We start from the raw sequence: 17,133 nt of genomic DNA on the forward strand, positions 1-17,133 counted from the left end.
CCCTACCCTAACCCTTACCCTAACCCTGCCCCAACCCTAACCCGCCTAATCCTAACCCGCCTAACCCTAACCTCACCCTACCCTAACCCCCTAACCCTCACCCCTCGCCCCAAGCCTGCCTAACCCCCAGCCTCCATACCTACCTCTCAGACCTTCCTCCAAGTGTGATCCAAGTCGTGATTGTGTCAAAGCAAGACACTCCACAGCATTAAATGACTCAGCAATAATACTTGTTAAAGCACTATTTTCACAGAATCATATGCACAGAAACTATACCAGCAATTATACCTTGGGAAGTACATCAGGGTTACCCATCTTCATTACAATTCCTGAACTTAGTTTATAGCCACAGCATTCATATATTCTGTACATGGCACAATGCAATTTATAGGTGCAGCATCCATACATTCCATATGTGGCACAACACAGTTTACAGGCGCAGCATTACACAGATTGACTATGTGGCACAATGCAGTTTAGAGATGCAATATACACTTACTCCATACAGTTTAACACACGTGGTTTACATACGTCAGATTAACCAGAGAAAGGTCACAGAGCCTCCATACCCCATTAATGACATTACATTTTCAAAAACATTATGTATTGCAATCCACCTCAAAAGCAGTTTAGATCTCAGCCCATCCAAAACAGAATGCAAGTCTCAGACTGGCCGGAAAGGAAGGCAAATGACCTCCAACGGCCCTTGGGTGTTGCTTACAGGGTTGGGTTAGCCCTGCGGTACAAACAAAGCAAAGCTAACCCAACCCCATAAGCAAGGCAAAGCTAAAGCCTATTTGGTTGAAATAAACCGAATGTAAAACTAAAGCCAATTTGGTGGAGAGAAATTGATTGTAAAGCTAATGACAATTTGGTTGACTTAAATTGAATGCACATACTGAAATCAGCGCAACTCTCAGAATAGCCACAAAGGGGCATGAGTCTTAGACTGGCTGGGAAGGAACACAAAATCACATGAGAAGGAAGGATTGATTGGCCTGGGAGTAGAAGGGCCCTAAGGAAGGGTGTGGGTGGGTTGGATTTGCTGGGCTGAGGCCAATGGGGTGAACTATAATGAGAACAAGTACTGCATTCCACACATTGCCTGTGATGACCTTGGGCGGTGGTAGGGGCTTGTGGCAGAGTGAAAGGGAGACTATGGGAAGGGAAGAGACCGGGGGATATGGGTAACAGCTCAACTGAACTAAGCTGGCGGTGAGTGTGGGAGGCCTGGAGAGAGCATGGCATCCCAGGGGGGAAGTCATCGACTGGAAGTGTCAAAGGCATCTTTGCCTGCAATACAGAGAGACACACTTTAGAAAGAGGAACGCCAAGACACAAACGGCGCTCACCGTAAGACCACCCCCACAAAACGTGCAAGCAAAAGACCACCCCAAAAAATGGCTTAACATTAAGGTTAGGAGTATTTAACAGGGAAGATGTAGAATTATTTTCAGTATTACACTGAAGGTTAGAGATGGGTTAGAGGGTAGGTTCAGGGTTAATTTGGACAGTTAGTATAGTTATCTATACAGTCATGGTTACAATTAGCACTACATTTGGTGTTCAGAGCTCATTAAGGCTGGGGTGAAGATATTACAGTTAGGTTTATTAGGATCATGCTCAGCGTGACTGTTAGGGAAAGCCTAGGCAAAGGCAAGAGCAAAAGGCGAGAACACTGAAGCAAACACCAAAACAGAGTGTAAAGGTATAGACAGTACCCAAGGGAGGGCAAAGTATCAAAGTAAGGCTAAGTCATGGAAAACAACAAAGAGGTGGCCGCGTCAAGAGGCCAGGCCCAAAGAGGCGGCCGGGCCCAAAGAGGCGGCCTCAGGGAATGCCAAAACGGCACAAGACTGAAGAGAACGTTACACATAACACCATAACAGAGGGCAAAGCCCAAGATAATGCCACAGGGAACACCAAAATGGAGGGCAAGGCCCAATAGAACATCACCACGAATGCCAAAACACTGGGCAATGCACAAGAGAATGCCACCACAAACACCAAAATAGAGACTAAAGAGAATGCTGCAGGAAATAACCAGGCACAGAGGAGAGGCAAGGAGAACGCAGAAGGAAGAGAACAGACAGCCTGTAAGGCACGCTGAAGTGCAGAAATGAACTCTGGGTACCCTACCTTGCGTCTTACTAAGTAATATATAAACACTGGTAGATGTACATTGCCCTTACCTGTTGGGCAGATAATTACCGGTCAGCAAAGTCGGCTTCCAGGGCATCCGAGGAAATACAGATTTCTGTTCCTAGCTGCTCTCAGGAGGAACCACAGATCTCTCTGTACAGTTTTTACACTGCTCAGGAGCGCCGCAGCTCTCCGCTGCCACCTGTTGGACACAATACAGTAATGAAGGCACTGTCCCGCAAATGCGGGGGCTGCACCCTGTGCACATTGCTCAAATGATGACGCAAAGGAGTGTTAGGGATATAACTAATGCTATTTGTTGGCTTGAAGTCACAGTTAGTTTAACATTTCTTTTCTGCACTACAATTAGGATGAAGGTTACTTTGACAGAAAACAAGGAGTGTCATTTTTATTGCTGCATTTAGGGTTAGAGACATTTTTAATATCAGGCTAAGGGTTAGGGTGACAGACACATTGCAGGTAAATGTAATTATCATTAGAGCTCCCATTAAGCTAGGGATTCAGGTCAAGATTACAATTAACACTGCCTCCCAGCCAATCCCAGAGATCCAAAGGCAAAGGTGAGCCAAACTCCCAGGACAAGCAAAGGGAAATCCAAGGTAAAGGCAAAGCAAACAGCTAAGGCTAAGGGAAGGGCAAAAGCAAGGAAAATACCCAATGAAAAGCTATGGTGAGGGCAATGAGAGTACAGCAGGGAAGGCCAACAGCAAAGGCCGAGAGAACACAGCAAGAAACACCAAAACAGAAGGCCAAGAGAACATGGTAAGAAATGCCTAGGCAAGAGCTAAGAGAACATGGCAAGAAATGCCAAAACAGGAGGCCAAGAGGACGTAACGCCAGAACAAGCGGCCAAAGAAAACATGGCAAAGAAAGCCAATGCAGAAGGTGTAGACAGTGAGCATAGAACTTTCGAGTAGTTGCTAGTAGTAACCAGATAAGAAGTAGTGACGCAAGTGCTTACGTACGATAAGAGGGGCGTAGACGAAGTTGTACAAGGCTATATAAACTGTTGTCACGAGTTAATAAACGCCATTTTACCACCCACCACATTGGTGTGCACCGAGGTAGATGGACAGACCAATGAGTCCCTAACGATTGCGAACACCTGTATGAAGCTGAAGCGGGCGTTCGGCTTCATATGGTGACCCCGACGTGACGTTAGGGAAGAGTGGTCGGCCACAGGCGGCGTGGCGGGTTCCTGCTCTCGTCCCACCTCCCTTGGGGAAGGAGGTGATGACCCTAGAAGAGGGGGCTGCGGCTTAGGAGAGTGGAAGCTGGGTAGCGTCGGAAGGTACGGCCGATAGCCTATAAGGCCTGTCCGAGGACCCAGGAGATCATCGGAAGAGGTGCCCGGTGGTCGCTTGTTCCGTCGAGGAGATTACGTCCGACGATGGAAGCCGTCATAAAGGTGATTTCGTCCGCGTGTAAGACCCATTGCGGGAAAAATGCTCCTTCTAAGAAGGAAATAGGTACAGTGTTATCACTGTTACTAAAGGAGGGGCTGCTTACATCTCCCTCAGATTTATATACCCCGGGGTCTTGGGATTCTATCACCGCAGCGCTTTCTCAGCGGGCGATGGTACTCGGGAAGTCAGGGGAGTTGAAAATCTGGGGATTGGTCTGGGGGGCGCTGAAGGCAGCTCGAGAGGAGCAGGTTACATCTGAGCAAGCGAAGTTTTGGCTGGGTTTAGGGGGAGGGAAGGTCTCTCCCACAGATTCTACAGGAAAACCGACCGCGGAGCCTCAGAACGGCGTGGAGGAAAAGATAACAGCTGCGCAGCAAGAAACGAAGATGGCGCCGGGAGAGGTGACCGCGCCTAAAACCACATCTTGTTATCGCTGTGGAACAGGCGCTGGCTGCAGTTGCGTCACGGCGGCCCCCTCGGCCCCTCCTCCTTACGCGGGGAGTAGCTTATATCCTTCTTTGGAGGGGTTGGGTGGGCCGAGAGGGGAGGGCGTAGCCACGTCACAAGCGGGGAGGGACGATCCGCCCCAAGGGGTGGAGCGAAAGGTGGAGCCGGGGTGCCCCGACTCGGCCCCCGGGCCAGCTTTGACTGACTGGGCAAGGATAAGGGAGGAGCTTGCAACGGCAGCTCCGTCCGTGATAGCCATGCCCGTGGTGATAAAAACGGGGGGACCGGCCTGGGCTCCTTTGGAGCCAAAAGTAATTACGCGATTAGCCGATACAGTTAGAACCAAAGGCTTGCGATCTCCAATTACTATGGCAGAAGTGGAAGCTGTAATGTCTTCCCCGCTGCTGCCGCACGATGTCACGAATCTTATGAGGGTCATATTAGCCCCCGCTCAATACGCTTTGTGGTTGGACGCTTGGGACGTCCAGCTGCAGACGGTTGTAGCGGCAGCCACCCGAGACCCCAGACACCCTGCGAATGGTCAAGGAAGAGGGGAGCGAACCAATTTAGATCATTTAAAAGGCCTGGCGGATGGAATGGCCGGAAACCCGGAAGGCCAGGCTGCGCTTTTGAGACCGGGGGAGTTGGTCGCTACTACGGCGTCGGCTCTCCAAGCGTTCAGGGAGGTTGCCCGGTTAGCGGAACCTACTGTCCCCTGGGCAGATATCACACAGGGACCATCGGAATCCTTTGTGGACTTTGCTAATCGCCTCATAAAGGCGGTTGAGGGGTCGGACCTTCCATCTTCGGCACGAGCCCCGGTGATTATCGATTGCTTTAGACAGAAATCACACCCGGATGTCCAACAGCTTATCCGAGCGGCACCCTCCACTTTAACGACACCAGGAGAGATTATCAAATATGTTCTAGACAGACAGAAGGTTACCCCACTTACAGACCAGGGAATAGCTGCGGCTATGTCATCGGCCCTCCAGCCCTTGGTTATGGCGGTAGCCAACAGAGAAAGGGACGGACAAGGTGGGCCAGGAGGCCGCGTCCGGGGAGTTTGCTATTCTTGCGGATCCCCAGGGCACTACCAGGCGCAATGCCCAAAAGGAAGGGGGTCAGGAGCTGACGGTGATCGGTGCCAACTATGCGGCGGGCTGAGGCACACCGCTAGGTCATGCCGGAAATTTCAACACGCCCTGCGGGATGAGGGTATGAGTAGGGGCCGCCGGCCAGGGAAGGGATCCTTCTCAGGGCTGGGGCCTACTTTAACTCGCCCTTCCGTGTCATTGGCAATGACTATGGAACATAATGACCGCCCCCTGGTCAAGGCTGCAATGACTAACACGGGCAGCCACCCAGTGAAGCAGCGCACCGTTTACATCACGGCGTTGCTGGATTCTGGGGCTGATGTTACTATCATCTCGGAGGAGGATTGGCCTGTCGACTGGCCATTGATGGAGGCTTCGAAGCAGGTTTATGGGATAGGCGGGGGAGTTCCTATGCGGAAATCCCGAGAAACGATTGAAGTCGGGGTCATAAATCGAGACGGCTCTCTGGAGCGACCTTTGCTTATTGTTCCGGCGGTGGCCCCGGTCAGAGGAAGCATCCTAGGGAGAGATTGCCTGCAGGGCCTAGGGCTTCGTCTGACAAATTTATAAGAAGGGCCACTGTTCTTACTGTAGCGCTACATCTGGCTATCCCGCTAAGATGGAAGCCAGACCACACCCCTGTGTGGATTGATCAGTGGCCCCTTCCTGAGGTTAAACATGTAGCGCTAATGCATCTGGCTGAGCGGGAACTTCAATTAGGGCACATAGAACCTTCGCTTAGCTGTTGGAATACACCTGTTTTTGTGATTCGGAAAGCGTCTGGATCCTATCGTCTGCTGCATGACTTGCGTGCTGTTAATGCTAAACTAGTTCCTTTTGGGGCAGTCCAACAGGGGGTACCAGTTCTTTCGGCGCTCCCGCGTGGTTGGCCCCTGATGGTACTGGACCTCAAGGACTGCTTCTTTTCTATTCCCCTCGCGGAGCAGGACCGCGAAGCCTTTGCATTCACCCTTCCCTCTACCAACAATCAGGCTCCTGCACGCAGATTTCAATGGAAGGTCTTGCCTCAAGGGATGGCGTGTTCTCCTACTATCTGCCAGCTGGTAGTAGGACAGGTATTGGAGCCCCTCCGACGTAAATATCCGTCTTTGTGTATGCTACACTACATGGATGATCTCTTGATAGCTGCCCCTGACCGCGAGAAAGTGGAAATGATGGGGGAGGAGATCATCAGTGTACTAGAGGAGGCGGGCTTTACTATTTCTCAAGATAAAATCCAGAGAGAACCTGGCGTAGAGTACCTTGGATATCGGTTAGGTAGCACCTGCGTAACTCCAGTAGGCCTATTAGCAGAGCCGAAGATCTCTACTTTGTGGGACGTTCAGAAGCTGGTAGGATCCCTTCAATGGGTCCGGCCAGCGTTAGGGATCCCACCACGACTGATGAACCCCTTTTACGAACAGTTGAAGGGGTCGGATCCAAATGAGGAGAGAGAATGGAACTTGGATATGAGATTAGCATGGAACGAAATTGTGCAGCTCAGTACTTCTGCTTCTTTAGATCGTTGGGACCCCGCTCTGCCACTAGAGGGAGCAGTTTCTCGATGTGAGCAAGGAGCGGTAGGGGTCCTGGGGCAGGGATTGGCGACGCACCCCAGACCATGCTTGTGGTTGTTTTCCACCCAACCTACTAGAGCATTTACCGCTTGGCTGGAGGTGCTTGCCCTCCTGATTGCTAAGCTCCGTGCCTCGGCCGTAAGAACCTTTGGTAAGGATGTTGAGATCCTTTTGTTACCCGCGTGTTTCCGAGAAGACCTCCCTTTCCCAGAGGGAATCTTGTTGGCCCTTAGAGGATTTGCGGGAAAAATAAGGAGCGGCGATTCGCCGCCCATCTTCGACATCGCACGACCGCTACGTGTCTCGCTGAAGATAAGGGTCACCGATGGCCCCGTGGTAGGGCCTACGGTGTTCACCGATGCCTCCTCGAACACCCATAAGGGGGTGGTGGTATGGAGGGAAGGTTTTGAGTGGCTGGTAAAGGAGACCAGTGATCCAGAGGCGAGTGTACAACAACTTGAGGTTCGCGCTGTAGCAATGGCACTTCTGTTGTGGCCCGCAACGCCCACTAACGTAGTTACAGACTCTGCGTTTGCTGCGAAAATGCTGCTCAAGATGGGACAAGAGGGGGTTCCGTCTACGACGGCCGCCTTTGTCCTAGAGGATGCACTAAGCCAGAGAACGGCCATGGTCGCGGTCCTTCATGTACGTAGTCATTCTGATGTACCGGGGTTCTTTACAGAGGGGAATGCCGTAGCGGACACTCAAGCCGCCCTCCAGGCATACCCGCTAAGGGAAGCCAAAGACCTCCATACGGCCTTCCATATCGGGCCTCGTGCTCTGTCTAGAGCATGTAACATATCTATGCAACAAGCTCGGGAGGTTATTCAGGCCTGCCCCTATTGCAACTCTGCTCCAGCATTGGAAGCCGGGGTAAATCCTAGAGGCTTGGGGCCCTTACAGATATGGCAGACTGATTTCACGCTTGAACCAAGAATGGCCGCGCGTTCTTGGCTGGCCGTTACTGTGGATACTGCCTCGTCAGTACTCATAGCAACCCAGCATGGGCGTGTTACATCAATAGCGGCGCAGCATCATTGGGCCACGGCTATTGCCGCATTAGGGAAGCCCAAGGCGATCAAGACAGACAATGGGTCATGCTTCACCTCAAAATCCACTCGAGAGTGGCTGGCGAGGTGGGGGATAGCACACACGACCGGAATCCCAGGGAATTCCCAAGGTCAGGCCATGGTAGAGCGAGCTAACCGTCTTCTGAAGAATAAGATCCGCGTACTTGCAGAGGGAGACGGGTTTATGAAAAAGATCCCAATGAATAAGCAAGGGGAAATCTTGGCGAAAGCTTTGTATGCGTTGAATCATTTTGAGCGGGGCGACAACGCCAAGACCCCGATGCAGAAGCACTGGAAACCGACCATCCTTACAGAAGGGCCACCTGTTAAAATACGCTTGGGAGCAGGTGAATGGGAAAAGGGATGGAATGTCTTGGTCTGGGGTCGGGGCTATGCGGCAGTTAAGAATAGGGAAACGGACAAAATTATTTGGATCCCCTCCAGAAAGATCAAACCAGATCTAGGTCGCGAAAATAATGTGACTGGAAAAGATGAGGCGAGCTCTCCCTTTGCAGGCATTTCTGACTGGATATCCCAGGAGCACCACCAAGAAGGACCCGAAGAAGAGACCCCTGAAGACAGACGAGAAAGATCCGGAGAAGAAGCCCTTGCTGCCAACGAGAGTTGATGGAGTTATGGTGTTTGTCTGTTTGTTGATTCTGTGCGGGGTCACGGGGACGGGCGCTGATGTACACCTTGTAGAACAGCCAGGGAACCTTTGGGTCACTTGGGCCAACCGCACCGGCCAGACAGACTTTTGTCTCTCCGCACAGTCGGCCACCTCGCCATTTAAAACGTGCTTAATTGGTGTCCCATTAGGGATCCGAGAACAGGATTTTAAAGGCTATGTCTCTAATACTAATTGCGGGGCCTCAGAACAAGACCGACTCTTTGTATCAGAGGAAATCAAGAGTGGCCCTCACACAAGTGTTACCTTTGCCTATCGAAAGGTATCTTGCTTGCTGACAAGATTGAATGTTTCCCTCTGGGACGAGCCACTAGAGATGCAACTATTAGGCTCACAAGCCCTCCCAAACGTCACCCATAGCACTCACTCTACAACTGATCCTACGGTGGGGGGATGTATAGGGTTCGCCCCATACTCAAAACCAGCCGGCATCTACGGGTGGGACCGTGAGGGAATGGCACACAACTTTCTGATAGCCCCATGGTCTAATCCCTTTTTTAACCGTGAAACCAACTCCTCTGACCCGTTCACTATAGTAACAGCTGATAGGTACCAACTCTTCAAGGGAGGGGGATATTGTGGCAGGTATCAATATAAGTATTGGAAAATGTTTAATTGTACACACTCGCAACACACGGGATCCTCTCGATCCTTCGACGTCTACACGTGCACAATAGGGAAGTCTACTACACAAAGCTCGACACCTCCCTGGGTCAACTGCGAGAGAGGGGGTGAGTGGATCAATAGGTTCCAACCCTTTAATGTGAGTGGTACCACGATATACTGTACTGGCGATCAGCTTGGTAACGCCAGCGGGTGCTGTGGATGGGCTGCCACAGTCTTCCCACCAGGGGCATGGCTTAATTGTAAAAGTAGTACCTTCTCCAAGCCAAAGGCGCTACCACCTAACATCTTCCTCATTTGCGGAGATCGCGCGTGGCAAGGAATACCAAGCCGTCCGGTAGGGGGTCCTTGCTATCTGGGGAGGCTCACCATGTTAGCACCTAATCACACGGAAATCATTAAAACCCTTAAAGTGCTCAGCGATACAACACGAACACCTAGCAGAATAAAACGGGGCATAAAGCATTTGGGCGAGACATGCTCAGATGGCGTGCAGCTTTGGAGTGCCACGGCAAGAATCTTCGCGTCTATCCTAGCTCCGGGAGTGGCAGCGGCACAGGCTTTAAAGGAAATTGAGAGACTGGCTTGTTGGTCCGTTAAACAGGCCAATGTAACGACATCACTCCTCAACAATCTGTTAATGGACGTCACGAGTATCAGACACGCGGTCCTACAGAACCGAGCAGCTATTGACTTCTTGCTTTTGGCTCAGGGTCATGGTTGTGAGGACATTGCAGGGATGTGCTGTTTCAATCTCAGCGATCACAGTGAATCTATGCACAAGAAGCTCCAGTATCTGAAGGAACAGGTCAACAAGATCGGCGTGGAGACGGACACCATCGGGGACTGGTTGAGAAGTGTGTTTGGAGGCATCGGAGAATGGGGTGTGCACTTATTGAAGGGACTGCTTTTAGGGCTTGTAGTTATCCTGCTTTTGGTAGTGTGTGTACCATGCTTTCTACAAATTATGTTAGGTTGTATTCAAAGGATGATTGACCGCACAGTTAATTATCGCGTAGAATATAGTAAAATGCAAAAGGCTTGTAGGCAGTCAGAAAACGCAGCGATATAAGGGTAGCGCGGGAATATTTTGCGATTCGGGATGTAACGGGGCAAGGCTTAACTGAGAGGACAGAGGCATGTATAGGCGCAAAGCGGGGCTTCGGTTGTACGCGGTTAGGGTCCTCTCAGAATAGGGTAGTTACGCTTGTGCATAGGGAGGGGGAGATGTAGACAGTGAGCATAGAACTTTCGAGTAGTTGCTAGTAGTAACCAGATAAGAAGTAGTGACGCAAGTGCTTACGTACGATAAGAGGGGCGTAGACGAAGTTGTACAAGGCTATATAAACTGTTGTCACGAGTTAATAAACGCCATTTTACCACCCACCACATTGGTGTGCACCGAGGTAGATGGACAGACCAATGAGTCCCTAACGATTGCGAACACCTGTATGAAGCTGAAGCGGGCGTTCGGCTTCAAGAGAAGGTGGCCAAGAGGAGGTGGCCTTCAAGAGAAGGTGGCCTTCAAGAGAAGAAGGTGGCCTTCAAGAGAAGGTTCGCCAAGAGAAGGTGGCTGGGTAGGCCAAAACAGGAGGCCAAGGAGAATGCCACAGGGAAGGGAACGCCAAAACAGGACGCTGAGGAGGACATCACAGGGAACGCCCAGGCAAGGGCTATGAGATGGCAGGAAATGCCGAGGACAACGGCCAAGAGAACACGGCAAGAAATGCCAAAACAGAAGGCTAAGAGAACACAGCAGTAAATGCCTAGGCAAGGGCTAAGAGAACATGGCAGGAAGTGCCAAAACAGGAAGCCAAGAGGATGTGGCAGGGAATGCCAGAACAAGTGGCCAGAGAGAACATGGCAAAGAAAGCCAATGCAGAAGGCCAAGAGAAGGTGGTTGGGAGGCCAAAACTGGAGGCCAAGAAGAATGCCACAGGGAACGCCAAACAGGATACCGAGGAGAACATCACAGGGAACGCCCAGGCAATGGCTATGAGATGGCAGAAAATGCTGGGGACAACAGCCAAGAGAACATGGCAAGAAACACCAAAACCAAACGCTGAAGAGAATGCAGCAAAGAAAGCCAAGTACAATGGCCAAGACAATGGGGCACAGAACACCAAAACAGGACAGCAAGAAAATGCAGTAGAGAATGTCTAGGGTAAAGAGAAGGAGAACACTGCAGTGAAAGGCCAGAGACAAGGAGAACACAGAAAGAAAAGGACAGGCAGCCTTCTGGGCACCATAAAGTGCAATTAAGAGCTCTGGGAGCACCATGTTGTGCCATGCTATGGAATGGGTAAACACTGGTGGGCGTGCGTTGCTCTTACCTGTTGGGCAGACAATTACCAGTCAGCAAAGTGAGGTTCCAGGGCATTCCAGGAAAGGCAGATTTCAGTTCCTGGCTGCTCTCACAAAGAGCCACACATCTCTCTGTGCAGTCGTTACAGCACTCTGGAGCACCACAGCTCTCTGCTGCCACATGTTGGATACAATACAGTAATGAAGGCACTGCCACACATATGTAGAGCAGTGCCTCTCTCACAAACGTGCGCTGTAGTCTCCTTTCTCAGAGCAGCGTGGCTGCACTCTGTGCCTGATGCTGCTTACCGGCAGCACTGCAGCTGGGAACAACGCACAGGAAAAAGCTCAGATACACAACACCATTTTTGCTTCCCTCTTCTCTGATAACTGCTCATTAGACACAGCCCTCATCTTTGGTTTGGTAGGTGGGGATTGAGGAAGCAATGCCAGTCCCACAGACCCCTCCCCATCCCACAGTGTGATGGGACATCAGGTTCTGGACCACCTGAGGATCCAAACATCCAGGCATCCAGGAGTCTTTGGGTCCTGGCGAGATGAATCCCAGAGTTCTGAGGAAATTCACCGCTGCAGTCACCGAGCCACTCTCAATGGTATTTGAGAAGTCAAAGCAGTCAGGTGAAGTCCCTGATGAGTAGAAAAAAGCAACAGCACACCTGTTATTAAGGATAGGGAACTACCACCATGTCAGTCTTACCTCTGTGCTGGGAACGATCGCAGAGCAGATCCTTCTGGAAGTGACCCTAAAGCACTTGTTCCAGGGCATCACCACCCTCTGCGTGAAAAACTTCCTCCTAATAACCAACCTAAGCCACCCCTGGCTCAGTTTAAAACCATTTCCCCTTGTCCTATCACCATCCACCCTCGTAAACAGCCATTCCCCCTCCTGCTTATGCATTCCCTTTGAGTATTAGAAGGCTGTGATGAGGTCTCTCCGGAGTCTTCTCTTCTCCAAGAGAAACAATCCCAGTTCCCTCAACCTTTCTTCATAGGAGAAAGGTGCTCCAGCCCTCTGATCATCTTAGTGCCCTCCTCTGGACCCGCTCCGAAAGCAAAAGCTCCACGTCCTTTCTGTGCTGGGGCTCCAGGCCTGGACACAGTACTGCAGATGGGGCCTTACAAGAGCTGAGTAGAGGGGGACGATCACCTCCCTCTCCCTGCTGGCCACCCCTCTTTTAATGCAGCCCAGGATATAGTTGGCCTTCCAGGCTGCAAGCACACTCTGCTGGCTCATGTCCAGCTTCTCATCCACCAGGATCCCCTAGTCCTTCTCTGCAGGGCTGCTCTCAAGGGGTTCTACGCTCAGCTTCTACAAACATCTGGAATTGCACCTTCATCAGTGACATCAACAGTGGGATCAAGTGCACCCTAATGACATCAAGTTGTGGGGTGCAGCGACACACCAGAGGGATGAGATGCCATCCAGAGGGACCTCAACAGGCTGAGTAGGGGCATAAATCCAAGTGCTGGGTCAGCAGCTGGGATGAAGGAACACCCACCACCAAAACATGCTGGGGGATGAAAGGACTGAGTGCAGTCCTGCCCCATAAGGCCTTGGGGGTACTGATGGGTGGGAGCTGGACACAAATCAGCAATGTGCCTCTCCAGCCCAGAAAGCCAACTGTATCCTGAGCTGCATCCAAAGATGTGCAGTCAGCAGGTGAAGGGAGGCGATCCCCGCCCCTCTGCTCTGCGCTGGTGAGGCCTCACCTCGAGTGCTGCATCTGGATGTGGAGTCCTCAGTGCAGGAGAAACATGGAGCTGTGGGAGCACATCCAGAGTACAGCCGCAAATATGAACCGAGGGATGGAACACTTCTCTTATAAGAAGAGAGAGTTGGGCTGTTCAGCCTGGAGAAGAGAAGGCGCCAAGGTGACCTGGTAACAGCCTTTCAATGCCTAAAGGAAAGAAGAAGGGAAAATTGAGGTTAGATATACAAGAAATGTCTTCCACAGTGAGGGTGGTGAGGTGGTGGAACAGGTTGCCAGAGATGTGGTGAATGTGCTATCCCTTTCAAGGTGAAACGGGGTCAGGCTCTGAGCAACCTGATCCAGCTGTGGATGGTCACTGTGGGGGAGTTGGACCGCATCGCAAACCTGCATACAAGCAGTGCACCAACGTGGGGCTTGCGATGTTCATTACCTGCTGCACAGATCTCACACCACTGATCAGAGGAGCCCAGGCAATCCTTAAACCCCATCGGGTTGCAAAATGAAGTCAGAAGAGATGCAGAATGTAATTTAATACATGATAATAATGCACAGAATGCCCTTAAAAATTCTGTATTGGTGCAATTAACACATGGCACTATGAATTACAGCCATGAAGTGGGATGACATAGGAGCAGACAAACCACGTTTGGAGCCCCAGACTGGAGATTATGAGGTGAGAACCACTGAAGAGGTAACAACACACACAGCAGATACAGCTGCTCTAATCCAGCTTGAGATTCCCCCAGAAAGGCAGAGCTCACAACTCTGAATCAAAGCAGGAATTGCTCACCCCATACCCCAAAGGAAGCAGTCTCCAGGTTCAGATGTTGTCCTTACAGCTACCACCCTTAAATGACATTAGGATCCCCCCAAAGAGGGGGGATCACAGCCCTGAAATAAAAACAGAGCCACTCACCCCATTCCAAGGACCAACACTCACCCACACACTAAAGGAAGCAGTTTCCATGTACAGATGGCTGCCAGCCCTCCAACGTAGTCAGGAGACCCTAGAAAAAGGAGAGATCACAGCCCTAAAATAGGGAAGGGATCACCCACCCCATTGAGTAAGACTCACCCCACACTCTAAAGGAAGTACTCCCCAGGTTCAGATGCTGCCCCTGTGCTTCCCAGCCCTTAAATGGAGTCAGGGAGGGGTGGAGACTGGTTCTGCTCCACCCCACAGCCAAACTGCCCCCAGCTGTGCTTGCAGGGCTGCACCCCTCCCCAGGCGCTCTATCACAGCTTCAGGCTGTGCTCTTAAAGTGCTGATACAGCCACAGAGCAAAGGAAATGAATAACGTGAATGTCTACCAAGGGAGGCTGATGGATGACCTGTGATAGTCCTCACACTTTGATCCCAGGCTGTCCTCGGTGCTGGTTGGTGACTCTTCTAACAGACTGGGGAGCACGGATCTCAGTGCTGACACAGCAGATGCTGAGATCTGTGTGAGCAGCCCAGACAGCGAAGGCTGAAATCACAGCTGGGTATGCAGAGTGCTGTTTGCACACCTACAACTCCCAGTGACACACATCTGTCATTTAACGGCCCTGTGAATGGGAGCTGTTGAGTCATAGCTTGAACTGTTTATGCCACTTCTTCATATCTTCTCCATGGTCATGTAGGTAATGCCACAAGGCAAAATGTGACATAGTCTTACTGTTGTCACTTGCTCAAGCAGGAGGACGTCTTCTTTTGATAGAAGAGACATTGGATGACACCAGCTGGGAGGAAACCAAGTTGATCAGGCCCTCCAGTAGGCTGTTTTGGGAATTCTGGTTCCCATTCGATGCATCTGTTACCACCTTGGATCCATCAGCATTAGGCACAGTTGACAGTTTGTCTATTATATCTTCTTGTTTGCTTTCCATTCTGTTCAGCTTTTCAGCTACTTCTGCAATGGCTGAAACACAAACTTGTAGAGGGCTTAAATGTAACTCAAAGTCTTGAAGTTTATTAATCAGTTCACTTATAAGGGGTCTTCTTTCTCCTCTGCCATACATTGCTGCAAATGTACTGGCATACCTTTCTGGTGCAGTCTTTGTGAATGTACACCACATTTGGTGTACACCTGACTCTCTCAGGATCATGCTCTTGGTCTGGCTCATCAGGAATGAAATCGGGACTATGTAGCATTTCCACCACAGCATATTCTCTCAAATAACGGACGCCTTTTTCTATATCAGCCCATTTCTTTTTCTCAGGCATCAGATCGTCTTTGAAGGGGTATCTTTCTTTTACAGCTAACAGCATCCTCTTCCAGAGGGTGAAGGCCTGGTTCTGGCATGTACTAATGCCTCTATCAATGGCTGATTCCCTAGCAATGCCACCCAGTTGGCGAGCTTCTCTCTATCTTATCTAGCCACACACTGTTGGCCCCATTGTCCCAGCATTGAAGTAACCAGGTGGCAATAGGCTCATTTGGGTGACATGAAAAGTCATTTCTCGGACTTCGAATTTCATTCATTTTCAGAGATCGATCAACAATGGTAACAATATCTTGCTCACCTCTTACTCTTTCAGGACTTCTTGTTGCCCTCATAGGCGTTGATGACCGTGGTCTTACTGAGGGCCCCTCCCCTGGACTCAGGGGTGCTTCCCCTGGATCTCAGAGCCACTCCTCTGGACCTCTTTGCTCCTCTTTCTTCTCTTCTAACTCAGTTGAGATTCATCTTGTTTTCCGTCCTCTCACAGGGGCAACTGACATCAATTGTGGTGCCTCCTGTGGTTGATCAGGTTGGTCAGTTCCAATGCTCTCACCCTCCAGCTCGGCTCGGAGTCTGTCTTGTTTAATTATGAGAGCATTTAGTTCAGATTGGAGGGTGTCTCGGTTAGGATTGGATGGTGTCCCGTTCAGACGGGAGGGTGTTGAGTTTGGATTGCAGGGAGTCTCTTTCGATTCGGAGGGCATCTCATTGAGATTGGAGACTCCTTCTCTCAGCTTGGAGATCTTCCCCTTCGGCTTGGAGACTTTCTTTCTCAGTGTGGAGACACTCTTGCCAGGTTTTGAGATTCTCTCTCCTGGCTAGGAGACTCTCTTTCTCAACCTGGAGATTCTCTCTTTGAGATTGCAGGGAGTCTCCCTCGATTCAGAGGGCATCCTGTTCAGACTTGAGAATATCCCTCTCAGACCGGAGGGCATCTTTCTCAGATTGGAGATTCTCCCTCTCTGCTCAGAGTGTCTCCTGGAAACTCTCCATTTCAGTTTGGAGACTCTCTTGCTCATTTTCTACTGTCTCCCTGAGACTGTCCCTTTCAGCTCTCAGACACTCATGCTGAGCTATCAGAAATAGAAGTAAACATCACAAGAAGCTAGTAGTAGAGACAATGGCAAGACTGAAATGTTCACCATTGCATGGAACTTCTGATAGCAACAGAAAACCAAGCCTTACAAATGTGCAGTTCCCGTGCCACTCTTAAATGGTGCTATTTGAAAAGTTCTACCTTACTTTAAGATGTTCTGGGTATCATTAAGTGTATGGGAACTGCTGAATCATGGCCTGAACCTCTGATTGACCACCTGAGACAAGCAATGTGTCAGCCACGGGAGCACAGGTGAAGGTAATTCACCTGTACTACTGGAAGGGGTGGAGTCTGTCTGCACCTCTCCTAGATCCCATTTAAGTGCTGACTGCCACTGAGGAAGGATCTCTTCCTGGAGATCGCTCCTTGTGGAAAATAGTGTGAGCCTACAACATTGGTAAGCATTTTCCATTTATTATCCTCTTGTAGCAATGATCTTAGCCTAACTTTCCTGGATATTTCTTAATTATAACATCTGTCTATTCATTGATAGTCTTTCCTAACGCTGGAAGTGAGGCACAGATCTTATGTTTCTCAGGGAGAATAAGGAGTTACAGCTGTATCCAAACCTACAATTGACTTCGGCTAATATAGGAAATATCCAAATAATTTTCTAGGACAGAATCTCTGATAAAGCAGGTTTTATTTGCAATTGCAATGGCAGGCCTCCTGCAAGCAGGAGAGCACATAGAAAACAGAGTTACATCTTTAATTCCCTATTCC

General features: G+C 50.3%; 2 protein-coding genes and 1 long non-coding RNA gene across 6 annotated transcripts; 2 read left to right on the top strand and 1 right to left on the bottom strand.

Moving 5' to 3' along the window:
- Positions 1–105: 105 nt before the first annotated feature.
- LOC149911911 (uncharacterized) lies at positions 106–16,161 on the bottom strand. Of its 4 annotated transcripts, none has more exons than XR_016462724.1 (5): positions 14,185–16,161; positions 14,050–14,116; positions 13,108–13,585; positions 11,406–12,024; positions 106–2,344 (listed from the first exon to the last, which is right to left on the bottom strand). It is a non-coding gene; the product is annotated as an uncharacterized LOC149911911 (long non-coding RNA). The 4 variants fall into 4 exon arrangements; XR_016462723.1 differs by lacking the exon at positions 13,108–13,585 and having other exon boundaries at positions 111–1,293; positions 2,193–2,344; XR_016462725.1 differs by lacking the exon at positions 13,108–13,585 and having other exon boundaries at positions 107–2,344; positions 14,421–16,161.
- On the top strand, positions 2,553–6,271 carry LOC149911912 (uncharacterized). Its single transcript, XM_090133068.1, has one exon. The coding sequence runs from the start codon at positions 3,554–3,556 to the stop codon at positions 5,681–5,683; it is 2,130 nt and encodes a 709-aa protein (XP_089989194.1). The 5' UTR covers positions 2,553–3,553; the 3' UTR covers positions 5,684–6,271.
- On the top strand, positions 8,168–10,534 carry LOC149911913 (uncharacterized). The gene has a single exon (XM_090133069.1). It carries the CDS (start codon positions 8,252–8,254, stop codon positions 10,142–10,144), a length of 1,893 nt encoding a protein of 630 aa, XP_089989195.1. The 5' UTR covers positions 8,168–8,251; the 3' UTR covers positions 10,145–10,534.
- Positions 16,162–17,133: the final 972 nt, after the last annotated feature.

Source organism: Phasianus colchicus, unplaced genomic scaffold (genome assembly GCF_987193195.1).
Source record: "Phasianus colchicus unplaced genomic scaffold, bPhaCol1.hap1.1 HAP1_SCAFFOLD_51, whole genome shotgun sequence".
Classification (NCBI taxonomy): domain Eukaryota; kingdom Metazoa; phylum Chordata; class Aves; order Galliformes; family Phasianidae; genus Phasianus; species Phasianus colchicus.

Bases quoted from the DNA above. Each gene is read 5' to 3' on its own strand.
- LOC149911912 (XM_090133068.1), top strand. From the start codon at position 3,554: ATGGAAGCCGTCATAAAGGTGATTTCGTCCGCGTGTAAGACCCATTGC.
- LOC149911913 (XM_090133069.1), top strand. From the start codon at position 8,252: ATGAGGCGAGCTCTCCCTTTGCAGGCATTTCTGACTGGATATCCCAGG.